General features: G+C 44.3%; 1 protein-coding gene across 8 annotated transcripts in view; it reads left to right on the plus strand.

Annotated features, from left to right (window-relative positions):
- LOC138569187 (ankyrin repeat and fibronectin type-III domain-containing protein 1-like) overlaps positions 1-16,937 on the plus strand; it is a 2,784,778-nt gene that overhangs the window by 2,219,788 nt on the left and 548,053 nt on the right. Inside the window, exon 1 of one of the 8 annotated variants that reach the window (XM_069646934.1) lies at positions 1,174-1,510. The exons of 6 other annotated variants lie outside the window; for them this stretch is intronic. In XM_069646934.1, coding sequence (XP_069503035.1) covers positions 1,443-1,510 — 68 coding nt within the window. In that variant the 5' untranslated portion in view covers positions 1,174-1,442. Of the gene's footprint in view, positions 1-1,173; positions 1,511-16,937 lie in introns of those variants that run through there. One more of the 8 variants, XM_069646933.1, reaches the window with a different exon arrangement.

Raw genomic sequence — 16,937 nt, forward strand, 5'->3', positions numbered from 1 at the left:
AATGCATGCTTGTGCGGCTATATATGATATCATAGATTATTTATAACGCGCTTAATACCCAGAGGTTTCTAAGCGCGGACCCGGGGATCGAACCTGTGTTGCTCCGTGTCGTCTTGCTACGAAGGCGAGCACGCTGCCGCTGAGCTATCCTCTCGATGAAGTCTTAGAGTTTCTCAGCCTGTGGTATTACCTAGAAGCTGCCATGAAAAGGGTCACAGTGGGTGAGGGAGAAGTGACAGGGTTCTATTTAACCCAAGTTCAGAGGACGGCCATATTGGGGGCAATGGCCCACAGTTCACGTTTATAGACCAAGCTAAGCTAGGGTTTTTTTTTTTACCACGGGCCATAAACACCGAGTATGGCCCAGGAACGGGAGGAGGCATTAGTGCCGTTCGGCAAACACCTGACGTGCTAAGAGTTAGGTAACAGAGGTAAAGGGCGGATTGCGGCAAGCACGTCACTCCTGGATTCCGTTTATGTGAAAAAAGAAACATGGATGCCATGAAAATGGAAGCCAGGGCGCCGGGCAGAGCTCCTCTTCCTTTTACAATGCATGGGTGTTGGGGTGCTGGTGAGAGGAGGGGAGAGGTTGAAGACAGGGCCTGCGGAGGGAAGCCTTGTGAAGGAGTGTGGATGGCATGGCGAGGTTCGCAGCAAGGCACAGTAATGGAGCACAGTTGGGTCAGGCAGCACCAGCCAGCAGGTTGGAGTGTGGGCTTGCATCTGTGTATTGGCAGCTGATTGGCTGGGGCGAATTCTCCGGTTGCTTATAGCACGGGAGCTCCCCTGTTACTCCCTTCCATTTGGGGGTTTCATGTCACTGCCTGCACCACGTCCCACCAATAAATGTGTGAAGTTTGGCACCCATGTGCACTGCTCCGGTGGTTTCGGCTTCCCTCGTTATGGTAATGCGGGGATGTGGCCGGGTGCTCTGGGCAACTAACTTTACAGAAGTACTGGCCAGAGGCGCCCTCAAAGCGCCTCCATTTGAACCTGCGCCTGTGTGTCCCTCGCCTTCCAGACCCCATTGAGCCCCGCAACAATGACTCGCTGTGCAACAAACAGGAGCGCGAGGCGAGGAGCGCGCTCCTTTAGTGTCGGAATCTGAGTCACATGGGCCTGTTTTATTCCCCCCTTCTGCTAATCTGGTTTCTATAGAAACAGGATTGGGAGGAAAAAAAGAAAAGCAGCCGGAGCGAGAAAGAGAGGAACGGAGGTGATGGGAGGGAACGCATAGGGGCAGCGGAAGAGCCCCGGAAGATGAGCATGTGCGGGCGCCGGTTGGGGGGGATTCTGATGCTGCTGCAACCCCCTGAGCCGCCGACGGACTGACAGCCCGCCATGGAAAGGGGGGTGCTTACTATGAGTTAGCTCGGCAGCGTGGGGGGGGGCACATGCTTTCTTTTGGATAAGGAGCTGCATTTATATATTTATTTGTGTTCATGCGCCAGCGGAGACATCTGAGTGCAGCAGAAACACGAGAGACTGCGGGGACCTGCTACATTCTCAGGTGAGTGATGGGAGTGCACGCGCGAAACGGAGAGGCGCCTCTCTTCTTCCTCCCCTCCTGGATGCACCTATGCGTTGAGCCTTGGCGTTGCCTCCTAGTGCAGGGGGCGCGAGTGTTGCAGCTTCAGTGTGATGCTGCACAGATTTCTTGAGAGGGTTGGAGGGAGCCAGTGGGCTTTGAGAGAGGCTAGAACATATATGCCTTTAGAAGCCTCGTGCGGCACCTGTAACCCCCACAAGAGAGAATTGTTTGTCCAAACAAATGTCTAGTCCTGAAATATTGGTTCATGTTGCATGTGCCAGTAACACTTTAACAGATTGGCAGTCTTAATTTCGTTTTGGGCACTTTCCCATACTTTCTCCCATGGCCATTTTCTACTGTCATCTCTGTAACTTTCTTTTTCTCTCCCTGCAACTTCCGTGTCCACAACAGTTTCCACTTCCCTCTTTGCACTCTTTTGCTCCTTTCACATTTTCCCCCTTTAGTTCACTTTTTCCTTACTCACACTCTCCTAACATTATTTTAGCTCCAAAAGTAATTGTTCTCCTCATTCCCTCATATAATTCTGTTCCTTGCTGAACCCTATCTCTTTTGACAACTCCTTTTGTGTGTTGATCCCCATTCCCTCCCAAACACCAAACTTCATCCCAGTACCACATCCTGTCTTCATAATATAATAATATATATTATATGGACTTTCCTACTATATATATATATATATATATACATATATATATATATATATATGTATATATATATATATATATAGAAGGAAAGTCCATTTGAGCCAAGTTCCACATCCCACAACGCCACCTAGTAGCCATCGCTGGATGTTTTCCTCCAGTTCGGAGCCAGAACAGCAAGGCATTGTGGGTATGCAAATTAGCTCAAACGCAGACCTTTTTCTCCAGGAAATTGTCTTTGTCCAGGAGGGCAGTGCTACTTCATACATAGCTTAATAAACCCAAGACAGGCGTTTGCCAGGCTGCCAGGACACCTGCATACCTGGTTGCACCCTCATCAGGGATCATCAGTGCAGTACAGTCCTGACAGCCTTGTGGTTGGAGCATTCGATGCCTTGCTGTTGTGGCTCAGAACTGGAGGGGAACTTCCAGCGATGGCTATTAAGTGGCGGTGTGGAACGTGTGACTTGGGTCAAATGGACTTTCCTACTTTCACTTTTCAGGTATAAGTTTTATTTTCCAAACCTTTTTAAACCCAACATAACTTTCTTGGTGTTGTAATGTTCACACACCCTTTCCAGCCCATTCCTTGAGCTTTTGCTTTTCATGTATATTTCAGCATGTGGAGTTCCAACATCACATTGCCTCTCACCGAGTTAGGATTTAAACATGGCATTATGGACACTGAGCCATACATACAGATGGGGGGTGTCTGCTGTTCCTTGTGATGGTCAGGTGGTAAGAATGCTGATATGATGGGGAATTTTCCACCACTCTCCCCCTCACTTGCTACTGGGTGGCTCCTTCAAAATGTGACGCGAGGCCCCTGAGATTTACGCCGAGCCGGGGCCTACAAAGGCCTCGGGTAGGAAGGGGATGGTGGTTGTGGAATTAAAGTGTGTGAGGGGGTCTTAAAGCACCGGGGCTGCATGGTTACATCTTGCGTCCTTGACTGACGATCAATAATAATAAGGTACACAGGATCCCGCTGTGCATTCTGTAGCTCATGACTGTGGCCGCGCCGCCCCAGGGCGTGCAGGGCTCCGGCTGTCACTTCCATCAGGCAGATTGGCATGGCCATGCAGCTCAGACCGGAAACCTGCTCAAAGGGTGGCGGCGGAGGCAGATCTTTCGCTGCAGTTGGTCTTCAGGTCTTGGGGTGGTGAGCCGGTCGCCACCTCTCACCTCTTGTATGGAGCTGGTGTCATACAGGGCTGCCATTGTTTTCTGTGACAATCCACGGTGTCTTCGGTCCTCACTGTTGGCCTCCTGGGATATTACCAAATGCCCTGTTAGGCAATGTCTAAACATGGTGCTGGGCGGGTTCATTTTTTAATTTTTATCATGTGATACATGGTTTGCGGGTGAATTTGCATATGTGTTGAGGAAACACCCACATACATGTTTATACTGTACAAACCTGAACCAATATGCAATGCTCCAGATTCACACACAAGAGTTGAATATTGGAGGGGGGCTGCCTGGCATACTAACTGGCATGCATGCAGTCGATAGGCATGCATCTGACAGGCTGAAAACCTGGGGACCACCCCAAAAGCAGTGCTTACTTTGGAGGGGTGTTTGCCAGGGCTCAGCGCTGGCACTTATTTTTGAGCACCGGGACTTATTGTCTCAAACTCACTTTCATTATGCAGTGGTGAAAGTCAGTGCATCCATCAACCACAATGAGCAGGTGCGAGCTATAGGGTCACCCCAAATATGTCAACACTGTGGGGAGCAGTTACGGGTGGTGGCAGCAGTGGTGCCCACCTGCAGTGTCACTAAAGTGCTAGAAAATATTTGGACCCTGGCACTTATCTGGCACTTCTTTTTTTTACAAACTATGCACTGCCTAAAAGTTACCACTATGAGGATTGACCTCAGTTTGAAGATATTAATGCATGTTGCTACCTCTCACAGGGCTTTGGTGAGCTTCCTTGCCCTGGCCTACGGTATCCAGTCATATTAACGAAAACCAAAACACTGAATCACATCGAAAGTGATTCAATATTTTTTTAAAGGCACTTGCCAACACTTTCCCCAAACATTCTAGGACTGGAGTTTCATTATATAATTGCACCAGTCCTAAAATATGTTGAGGAGGTTGTTTAGTGTTTTGAAAAAAAAAAATTCGATGTGATTCTGTGCTTTATTTTTTGTTAATATCACATAGATCCTTGGCCTACGTGTGCCCAGCTTTTGCACCTGCCGATACTAGGAGCGTCTGCAAATACGTATAGTATCTAATAATATTATATTTCGCTTTATTGCTCATTACTGTCCCTTCAAGGCGCTGTACTGAAAGCTATTATCATTTATTCACGCAATTAAATCAACTTTGGATGGATGAATGGCTGAGTCGGCTTCGCTCGGTTCGCAGTGGCTAGCCTTAGCTCACACACTTTCCTCCCTCACATGTAGAAGTGTCCAGGTGCAGCACATTACTCTCAGAAATCAGAAGCGGTGCAATTTGGCCGGCTTAAATGCACACCCCACTCTGTATTTGCTCACATGCAGAGATTAGACATTTGGCGGCCAGAAGTAACTCCAAGGAGTTGGTGCTTTTGCAGGCCCGCTCTGAAGAAGTACGCCCCTAAATTGAGTGTCCATACCTCTCCTGTTACGGCCCCTTTTGCAGGCCTCCTTGTCCATTGCATGTTCTGGCAAAGGCTAAGTCAAGTACCCTGATCCAGGCTCGGACTGGCCTATAGGGCAATAGCGCAATGCCGAGGCAAAAATACAAAATGCTAGTGTGGGCCTGTTCTTTTGGTCAAAGTGGGCCACTTGTTTGGCTCATGTGGGCCAGTTTGATATGTTTGTAAACAATAAGTATCACCCCACAATTGTGCGCTCAGTGCTGGTTGGATCTATACCATCAAAGCTCTCAAATCTTGTCAAAAGTTGTTTTAATTGTGTAATAGTTCTATGAATACTAATCCATATGCAGTTGTGACATTCATTACATGGTTTAGGCTAAACATTAGTCATTTCTAAGTTAATCAGCCAACGATAAGGTTTTGGTGCACGTGCCTTTTTGTTTCACCAGGCCAATGGCTTCCTCTAGGCTGGCTAAAGGTTCCTGGTGTTGTCCAGAATATCAATTGCCCTCTAATATAGTCCACATTACATTTCTGTTATATTCAGGCAACACACCCTTAGTTAGGGTTTGGCGATAGTGTATTCTTACAGTGATGCAATTGTATGCTGTTTTTGTAAATTGAACACATATACATTCTCATGTGCTCAAAGTAGAGTGTATCATGAAGAAGGAGATCGGTTAAAGAGAGTGGAAAAAAAAGAAAAAGTGGAACGTATGATTTCAGGTATAGACTCAATTGTCGGGTGTAGCAATACATACTTAGCTTCCATTGCTCACCTTTTGCTAATTGCATACATATTTCTATACAGTTCTTGGCACATGGTGACTTGTGCTTCTTGTGCAATAGAATACCCATCGACAGTGTTCTATAGTTCACTGGAGGAATTCACTCTTTGGTGCTGTGGTGCGGTGCAGTGCCCTTACGTGGTCTGGCACGCTGTCTTGCCCTTGTGCTGAGGGCCTATGGAGTACCTATTTAGGAATGTGCATGTTGAGAATGCTCATGGCAGCCCAATTGCTGAGGGATCTGGTTGGCCAACCTGTCTATATCCTTGTAGTGTGATGGTTATCTCTGGTCTGGGTGACTAAATTGTGCATTAGGTTTTGATAATTACCTTCTTTGATTCAAAACTCCCCTTTCATTGTTAAGAAAGCCCGTATGGCCTACTGCTGCTACGCTCTCCCGTACAAAGTGTGGTTGGATTTTATTCCTATGAATTGAACAGGAGTAGTATTAAGATAAATGCAAGCGCTCTGGATTTTTCATAAAGAGTCTGAAAATCTGGTTTATATAAATACCTATGTCTTAGAAGTCAATAGTTGGGATGGCGCGTCCTCCTGGTGGCTGGCGGTATCATCCTATTCTCTTTTAAACGTGAATGATTGCTGCTTTGTTTTACTAAGTCTCTTGTTAGTGCGATGGCTTGGAAGTAAAGTTTTCATATCAGAATTGGGCTTTATAAGGAGGGCGCCTGGGTAAGAAGCAAGGCATCTCTGCTGAAAAACCCAAAAGTACTTCCTTAGTGGCTAGTGGGCATAAATCACGGTCTCTTGGCTACCAGACCTGATTAGGTCCTTGTTTCCAGGGCTTATTCTTTCCAAAACGGTGGCAGGAATCCGCTCCGTCATTCTACCGCTGCCATCTTGGAAGAATTGATGCGTGGTGCATCACTGTGACATCATCACGCCATGTTTCCAGATTTTAAGTTGGCTGTTGCCGTACTGCCTCTATTAGGTACAGGGGAGGAAGGGTAGCTCAGGGGCAATCTGTTTGTCTTGGAAGTAAGACAATGTGGCGCAACACAGGTTCGATTCCTGATCCCGCGCTTATAAAACACTTGTTGGTATTAAGCGCGTTATGATGGAACAATTATAATTGCTATATTTGTCAATATTTCGTCTGTTTGCTGTCATGAATTATGAATTATCTGAGGTTGGCCTATATCTAAGCAGGCCGGACTCGGCGGCGAGGTGCACCTAAAGTCCATTGGTTTAATTCTTTCACGTGTGTGTGGCTGTACGGTCCAGCCAGTACCCTCCCCCCTGATAGTGAAAGTACCGTATTACTATGTCAGTGTCTGGTAATGCATACAAGTTCACCCTAGGGTTGGTCCTGCCTGGCCCTATCGCGTGTTTGTTGGTATTGGGACCCTGTCAACATACCTTCATTCTCTTCATGTTTTTTGAGAAGTTACTTCACCATGTGGCAAGTAGTTTTGACCAGTGTTACTGAATAAATGTATGCCCCAGCCCGACCCTGCTGATCAGTGGAGTGATTGACAGCCTTTCACGTGTGTAGGCCACAGAACATGAAACTTCCCTGCGTCAGTAGTGGTGGGGGCGTGCCTTGATCTTGATTAAAAGCAGCAAGTCAACGTTGGAAGTAAAATATACATTTCTGTCAGGTTCTGTTTAGCTGTGCAGTTAAACAGCTGTGCCACATCATGCCGGTGAGATAGCTCAGCGGGTTGAGTGCTCGCTGCTGTGATCTGAGCGTGATGTGCAGGTCACAGGTTCGAATCCTGGCAAGGCCAACTCAGCCTTTCATCCTTCCGAGGTCGATAAATGAGTACCAATTTCGGTTGGGTGATATTGTATGTAAGTATGTGCTCTGTAAAGTGCTTTTGATTAAGACGCTATATAAATAACACTTTATTTATTTATTTGCATTTGTATCGCGCACTTGCAGCCCAGGGACATTGAGGCGTTGTTACAAGAATATGTGAATATGTAAGACGTTTGACATACAGGTTGAGGCGCCTTAGGCTTCCCGGTAAGATACAGCATAGCACGACAGGTTACATACATGCAGAATGATATAGCACAATATGCTGGTTCTACCTGAGAAGGGTGGTACCAATGTATAGCTTTTCAGTTGAACAGTTTAGTTTTAATGGCTTTCCGGAACACTTGGTGGGATTCGATGGGATTCATTATCATTATCAATGTTCTAGTCGCACCACAGGCCATTAGAAGTGGGGCCTTTTCTTTCACTCAGTTACTTTGGGCTGCTGTCGCCTCTCTGCACCGGCAGCCATCTTACTAGCGTAGTATTGAAACCTTAATTAAACAGGGTCCTCACTGCGCCTTCCCGTGGATCGGTTTTCAGTGGCTTTTCCGTGGACTGGTTCGGGGCTTAGGGGGCACGGGGTGCCTTCAGTTTGTGCCTGCTCTCCGTGTTTGGAATGAGTGTGCTCCTGTGTATGCCTCACACATCTTTTGATAAATGTGGCGCTCTTCATTTACCTGTGTTTGTTAAAGCTACTCACATGCTTCTCTCAACAAATGTACTAGGCCCAAAGTGACTCTGTGGTCCAGAGGCTGAGCAGGTATTTCTCTGCACCCCCTCTGCTTCTGAGGGCCTGTTCCTGGACTTTTTTGGCAAATGCTTTTGAGGGATCCCCAAGGGTGGTCCTCAAGAACCAAATCCATCCGAATCTTCAGCATATCCGCACAAAATGCGTGGATTTTTTCAAATCTAAATGAGACGGATAAATTCCATAACTAATCCTATATCGTCAAAGTGGCAAACAGGAATGATATCAACTCGGTCTGACCAGATATCATGCCACAAACTTAACATAAATAAACGAGGAAACGAAAGTATAAGCGAGGAGAAGAGCTACTTAAAAAAAGAGCTGAAATATGCAACCAATATGTCCCCGCCGGTACGTTATCAAGCGCCAGTAAAATAGCTCAGCGGGTTGAGCACTCGCTGCTGCGATCTTTGTGTCACCTGCAAGCCCGAGGTTCGAATCTCAGAAAGGCTAACTAGGCCCTTCAGCGTTCCGAGGCTGACACATGAGTACCAGACGGATATTGCATGTCAAAATGTTCGATGTAAAGCACTTTGGCCAAAGGGCTACATAAATAACACATTATGTTGAGAAGGTATGTTAAGGTTCATATTTAACCTGTTGTGTACCAGCAAAATCACAGGAGCCCAAGCTCAATTATTGATAATAAGGTGGTTGGGTAGATAACGTGCTCAAGCTATGGCAACGCTTCATCACTTAGTAATTGATTGTGAGATGCTTCAAGAACTTCGAATTGATATGTTTGGCAGATTCGTTTCTTATGAATTTTTCCTAAACTCCGTTTTATTTTGGTCTCGATTTTCAACTAGTCAGGAATCAATTTTCGATATTGTGGTATTGAAATTCCTAAATAAGATTTCATCGCAATCAATTTAAAGCTGTTGTGTGACACTCCGTGGTTGTATGATTAATCTGTTGTAATTGTGGCATTTTGTTTCTTGTATAACACGTTGTAAACTTATATGCTCTAATAAATAATTATGTTGAGAAGAGGTCTGATGAGAGACCGAGGCTTAAAGGTGAGAAGTAATGAATTGGATGACGCTCCGAAGTGAACACCATGAGTGTGCACCCTGAGAGTTTGAGGCCAACTCTATGGGTAAAAAGAGCGGGCATCTAATGGTGGCCGCCATGTTCTAGATGGGGGGAATGGGGGCCTTTGCCATGCGGAATGTGGAGCCCTTAAGCTCAGGGTTGCATCTGTCAGTGGAATGTGGACCGGTGCAAGGGGTGAAGGGCAGGCAAACTGATGTTCATGCAGTAAAATGGCACTTGCAATGTCTAGAAGACTTTCCATGAAAGTCTCAGCACAGAGTTTTGACTGAGGTGTAAAAGGAAAGGGTGTTGGCACCTCTCAAACGTGTTCATTTGTGTCATGTTTCTAGGATTGTGGTACACTAATCACACAACGAGGCAGCCTCTGTGTCATTTCACAGTTACATTTGCTGTAGCTGAGGAATCGAGAGTGTGTGTGTGTGTCCGGCCTGTGGCTCCAGCCCAGAACATCAGCGTGGGCACAATCACTAGATACTGGTGATCATGGGTACATTTCAATCAGGGAGTTTCACTTTATCAGTGAGTTTCTGTTCACAGGGCAGTGCATGTGGGAATTACCCTGGTGTAAGTGTCCACGTATTGCCATCAGGTGCCACTTCTATTCTGAGGTATGACCTGCACATCATCTTAGACCTCAACACAAACATCACGCATCGGTTTGTCAATATGGCGATGTTGGTCAATGGAGTTGGTTACATTATGCTATTTCTCTTTTATAATGCACCCATCACCACTGTATGCTCTCAAAGTGCCAAGCCTTTTCTGAGCAATAGTGACCCCTCCCAGATTGGAAGCCAGAGACTGGTCTGTGAGGTGAAGAGGAACTGGGGGTCAAGGAAAGTGGGAAAGGGTAAGAGCGGGACTAGCCAAGAAGACACAAATGTACAGACTTAACTCAGAGCATGTAGGGCAATGAAGGGCGAGTGAAAGTGACCTTGGGGATTAATGTATAATTTTTAGTGTTTTGACTAGAAGAAAATGTAATCATAATCAGGGGTGAGAGCGTCCTCTACTGTCCAGCAGAACTTTCATGTGGGCAACCACTAGTGTTGCTGTGATATTGCAACAAGTCATTCTGTGAATACACGATGGCCTTGAGATTGGCTCATGAGTTGGAGGGACTCGCCCCCACGCTCCTTCAGTTCAGAATAGAACTCAACACCTAGGCCATCACATCGCCCTTGGGCCACCTGACAAGCTAGACACTGCCTGCCCCTCTCCTGCCCGGCACCCGGTACAGCTGTACCTCTCCTGTGTGCATCGCTGTATTCTACCCTCTGCTGCGTATCTGTTCTGTTACCTCTGGAAAGCGCTCCGTTAGGCATCTGCACTGTTGTATACCTCTGTAGAGCGCTCCGTTGCTTCTCGAAGCTGGATCACGTTCAATAAATACCATGATAATAGTAATAACAATAATAATACCAATAATAATAATGATAACTACTAAAAAAAATCTTACTTGATCCACCACCTCCTGATGGCCAGAGGGGATTCTGGAAAATCCGAGTCCGCTGATGGAGGTTTCAGATCTAGGAAATGGCTTTTGCAGAAAGATCCGACTGGATACAAAAGCAGATTTTAATGGTGGGCCCCCCCCCACCCAAGTATCCGTTGTATCTGAGACCATCCGCACCATTTTCATATACTTTCGAAAATGCTGCCGTTGCTCTAAAAAAATGTGTATTCACTGCCCTCCTTTGCTGAAGTTCTTCCTTTCACCAGCAGTTGTGCAGCTGGGTATATAGTACTTTTTTTTTTTTTTAATTTATTTATTTATTTATTTATTTATTTATTTATTTATTTAATTTGTTTAGTTCCAAAGGAACTTTACAAATTACACATTATATACACAAAACCATAATAAAACAACATAATATCATTATCATCATCATCATTATCATCTTAATTCCTCCTACGCCAACTTAAAAATAGATTTCAGCTTTTACATGTCATTCTAAAAACAATTTTATAATCATATTTCTAAAACAATTCTATAAAGTCCATCCTAAAAATCCATGCACATTTTTTTTAAAAAAAATACATCTAATTCACAGGATGCACCGGTTCCAGAAGTCCAAAAGCCAGTCCACCTCTTTTGTATGATTGTACTGGGATAATACCTAGTCTCTTTCATGCGCCTTCCCTAGTTAAGGCACCGTTTAAAAATATCCCACAATCGGAAACATGGCTAGATGGACGCTCTGCTTCTCAGGGTTCAAACAATAATTCCTCAAAGCATTGCCTTTAATGGAATCATAGGAGTGCGCCAAATGGCCCAAGATTGTCATATATTCAGCCCCCAAGGCAGTACATTCTGTCAAAAGGTATTTGCCGATCTCCACTATTCCGGTTTTGTTGCCAATTCGGCAGCATCTGTCTTTCAATGGGATTCCCAACTGAGCACCCGTGTGCGCTAGTTCTGGCAATTGATTGGTGCGCAGCATTAATCTGAAGTGTAAAGCTGAAAGATTTGGGCATTGCTTCAAATATGTCTGCAGCTGGAGATATTTGTATATCACTCCTGATACAAGGGACGAACTCTGTAATGTCACCAGGTGGTAGTAGTTGTTTATCCAATCCCACTCATTGGCTTTGCCTTTAAAAATATCTTTTAATATGTCTTATCTAGTTCCCCTTTGTAAATCAGGACTCCATCCAATATCCCTATAAGATCCGGCCACTAACTTCTCGAAATCATCCTCTCTACCTCCTGAGCCGAAGGATTTGAAATCTGCCAATGCGGCAAGCAACTGGCATTTTGGATTACAGTGTATTTTCAAATGAAGGAGGCCTCTCCAAATTAAGAATTTTCCCTTGAGCAAAGCCTGCCCTAGCTCTAAGCAAATATATTGCATGGATGTAGAGCGACTCAATCTCTCAATATCCGTTTCCAATAAATTCCCTCTAGGACGTCCAGCCATGCCAGATCACTCATAGCCAATGCCTTCAACCCATAAAGCACAATGGGACAAAAGCATTGTTTATATAGGATTCTAATCCCTTCCAATGTTAATCCTGCTTTCTTTCTTGCAAAATTAGAGTTCAACTGATTTAACCGTAATGCTTTAGTTCTCTTGGCTTCAACTATATTTTTGTAAGATTTCCTACAACTCATGTCTATGCCCAAATACGGGTATGTCTCAACATAATTCACTTTTCACAAGATGGTGGAAAATCTAGGGCATTTCACCTTATTTTTTGAGACAACCAAAATTGTTGTCTTTCCCGTATTAATTATAAGGTCATTTTCAATTGCATTCATTATGCAAATTAGAAACCATGGCCTTAGTTCCACTATATGTATAGTTTACCATGACAAGGTTGTTTGTGTAGAGCATAGAGGGAATAAGGCGTCCACCTCTCTTTGGGCAACACCCTATATTTGGCATATACAAATTATAAAGCAGGGGAGCCAATGTGCAACTATGTTTGACCCCCTTGCTTATCTTAACCGGGGCAGTGATGGCACCGTTCTCAGTCAATCGGACCCGTGCCTGTGTGTTCTGGTGTAGGCCTTTCAATATATTAACAATCCAGAACAGACAGTCCCATTTTAAAAGCTTATCCCACAGCCTTGATCGACTCACTCCATCAAATGCTGCAGAAAAGTCTACAAATACCACATGAAGTGTCTGACATCCGTCCCTTTGGGTCGCTCTTTATCAAGGAATCCACAACCCGTAGGTTGTGTAACGTACTGCGACCACGTCTGCTTCATCTGCCCACACCTGTAGGGCCTTTGGAACCAGGTTCGACAATAGCTTTCTAGTCACACCTAAGAGTGACAGCAATCTATAATTCCCAGGGCACATACAATCCCCTTTTTTGTAAACCGGCAGCAGAACTGACTGTTGCCAGGACTCAGAGATGGTCTGGGACGAAAACACTTTATCAAACAGTATCTTCAATATCCTGGCCCACTGTTCCTGGTTTTGTTTTAAGACCAAATCGGCCAACCCGTTAGGGGCAGGCACCCTAGAGCTCTTTTTAATTAACGTATACTATTACCAAGTTCTTCTTCGACATTTTCAAGTGGCCACTCCCAACCAGATACTCTGGGATAGAGCCCTGGATATTGTCACACCTATTATCTTCTAGGTGCCTCACCGATTCTAGTTCCTGAATGGGATTTAATGTCAGGCTTTTAACTTTCCCTTTTGCCTTTGTCAGCTTCCCCCAGATCTTATTCGGGCAGCTACTCCAGAGGGCGCTAGCATCTGTTGCCAGCATATCTTACCAATGCAGATGGAAGTGCGGCGGCTCACAGCACTTCACTTTGTCCTTTGCGTGTCATACTTTGCTCTGTCACTCAGTCTCTCTGCATTGTATTTTACAGACCTTGATAAACACAATGATGTATTTCTGCTCTGTGCTCCTGGCAATAATTACAGCTCTCCCGTTGGATTCTGCACTTTGCATAAGAAAGTGGGTGAAGGGAGCACGGATTCAAAGCATGTTGATTTGTTGAAAGGGCAATGCCTCCCAGCAAGAGACGCTGTGGTGCCAGAAGAACGTCAAAGGTCCAAATTACCTTTGCTTGTGAGGGGCCGCCATTTGTTTAATTCAATCACATAATCATTAAAACAGCCAATGCTTTCTAATCCCTTTATAGAGCAAGCCAGAAAGGTAGTTCCACGGGGGACTTTTTGATAAGTGAAGTGTTACAGATTCTTTATTATTTCGATTGTATAGCTTTATAGGCCAAGGGAGGGGTCATTATCGTGGGATAATGACCTACCCTCAATGTATGGTCTGAGGCTACGCTAAGGTCCGTACGTTAGGGAAGGATAATTATTCTAAGCAACAATGACCCCTCCCTATGTCTACAGGGATATTAGTACATAGTGGCAATAACAGTATAGGTTGTGGAGATGGGTTGGTGAAGTAAAAAACATTACTTTAGCAATGAGTGAAGTAAATACACAAAACAAGTCAATAAAACAAATGTGGCTTTATTACGTAATATTTCAATAAAAAGGTTGTCTATGTAGAGTGAGCATTAGCAGGGAAAACTGGTTTGAACTGGAACAGTTTTACTGTAAATCTGTATTACGTGTAATGTAAAAGGGAATGATTTCCCTGTATGAAAGTGGAAACATTGTTCCATATTGCATCTTTCACTTTGGTGTCCTAAATTGAAATGTCTTATTCAATGAAATCTTGCTGGGAAAATGCACGCCTGTCCCTTGAATGCAGAGGAACGTCCAGGAACGTTTTCTGCTGTTTCCCTGTTCACTTAAGAAGTCAACCCTTTTGGCATGAAGTCAATGCCAGTCATTATTCACTGCATTCTGAACATTTTGACTGGCTGACAGCAGGGCAGTAACAACGTCCGTGTGCTAATAATATATGATGACCGGTTCACATAAATGAATGAAGTGATTTTTGGGGCATGTGTATATTTACATTAGTGGCACAAAATGTTCTCACACAAATGATTCACACATGTTCACAAATATTAGTGAAAACAAAGTGGGAATGGAGAAACATGCAGTAATTGAAACATGTACAGGAAAGAGAAATGCACTGTTCATAGTAGATGGCAGAGTATGAAGAAATCTCTATGAACAAAATTATTTAAAAAAAAAACACAGGCATCATTTTATTATTCAATACCCACATTCCAGATAAGTAAACCATTGGGATTTGGTATAACATGATCGAAAGGTCATTGATAAAGAAATTAAAATTAATATGAAATGATTAAGAGGTTGACATGCAAGTTTCAGCAACAAAATGCAACTTAGTTGCTTCGCCTTCATCGGGCTGAATAGTTCAGAATGTACTTAAATGCTATGGTAATAGAAATTAGCAGAATAAAGTCTGCTATTCCTTACTAGGCTACACATTTATACAATTCTATTGGTATATCGTTGTCTACATCTAATGCTACTCTGCAACGTATTTTCCGATTACAGGTGACACCACTAACAACATGCAGGAAATATAATCGGGGCATGAAAAGAAAAAAAAGGGCCCGAGATATGAGATCTCTAAACTTATAACTGATGCTGCTTGATTACCGGTCCTGATATCTCCCTGCTCCCTTCCACTCCCACTAAACGTACCAGACTACCAGACCTGTCACTCACCCCCTCGTCTGTGCTCCCCCCACCCCAAGACGCTTCCATGGACAGTGAGATGGAACATGGTCCAGATCCTCTTTCGCATATCCGTGGTGGCCATCTTGAAACTGCCTGATCTTCCCTTTGGTGGAGGGGTGAACTACAGCGCGCAACCAACATAACCTGTCCATTGCGAATACATGTTAAACTACATGCATCACATGAAACACTGTATTCATTTATATATTTTAGTCACAATATAACAATGAAATAACCTGTACCTGGAGAACTTCACATATCAGAATCTGTCCACAGGAACCCGTTTTTATCTGCAAAGCCCATATCTCTGGAGGGGTTATTCATTTGATGTGTATATGCCTACTAGTCAAACTAGTTAGATTTGAATAAAAGGCCCTCTCGTAGGTATGCATAGGCAGAGAGTTGCTCTGCTCTCTGCACCTTCGTCTTCTTTCCATTGAATCCACATATCTGTATTTTCAGTCAAAGTAGGATTCTCAAGGATTTGAATACCAAGCATGCTCAGGGGAGTGTTTGTCTACCAGCTTAAGCACAGTAAGGTTGGTATGATTTAAGTGTGAACTCATTATTAAGACATGGTTGATATGAGCAAGCCATAGGTGAAGGTCAGCATGATTGGTGATGTTTGGCGATGGTTGGCCATGGATTGTGAAGGCTGACAATGGGGGACCATATTAGGCAACCATAGCCCTTGGTTGATGATGGTAGACCACGTTACGCAATCATATCCCGTGGTTGATGATGGCAGACCATGTTAGGAAATGGTAGCCCATAGTTGATGATGGTAGACCATGATCTGATGTGGTGATGGTTTGCCTTTCTTGACGGTCAACCATCATGGTCAGTGATGCTAGGCCATGGACAAGAATGGCAGATCATTACCATTGATAGGACACCATGGTTGGTGATTCTGCTCAATGTTGGCAATGGTCTCCATGGTTGGTGGTTGTGAGATATGGTTTGCTGATGGTCAATCAAGGTCAGTGATAGTTGTTGATGGTCAGCCATGATCGAGATGGTTGATCATTGCCTGCTATGGCTTGGTAATGGTTTGCATTTTCAACTATGGTAGGCAGTGGTTCTCTATGATTACAAATGGAGCCAGCCAGCCTGGATGCCCACCACCTTGCCCTAAACAAGCTATTCGAATCGGAATAATACCAAATGTTTGACTCTCAACACCATCAACCACAGTTCATTAATCAGGACACTTGAAGAAACTGGACACCATCCACCCCTTTACAATGGATGTGATCCTTCTCAACAGACATGTAGTAATCACCTTGCTTCCGACTTTAAATCAAACCCACAGACAATAACTTGTGGAATTCCCCAAGGATCAATTATCTCACTGCTCCTCTTCAACACCTATATGGCCCCGCTGATGAAGATCATAAAAACATATGGGCTCACTTGCTGAAACTAGGCAGACGTCGCTCAAGTCATATATACAATGAATTTTGAGGAAAACTCCACCACAACCCTCAGCATCTACCTCACATAAGTACACAATTAGATCTCTGCTAACAACCTAAATTAAATGCACTCAAAACAGAAATAATTATAGTCTTGCCCGAAAACCCCTCTACCATAGCCTCTGGAGAAGACTAACTGTCCCACAATAGCTCAAGTGATCAAGAATCTCGGCATACCTATGAGCATAAGAGA

This window comes from Ambystoma mexicanum, chromosome 2q, assembly GCF_040938575.1.
Source record: "Ambystoma mexicanum isolate Mex_15411 chromosome 2q, UKY_AmexF1_1, whole genome shotgun sequence".
Lineage (NCBI taxonomy): Eukaryota > Metazoa > Chordata > Amphibia > Caudata > Ambystomatidae > Ambystoma > Ambystoma mexicanum.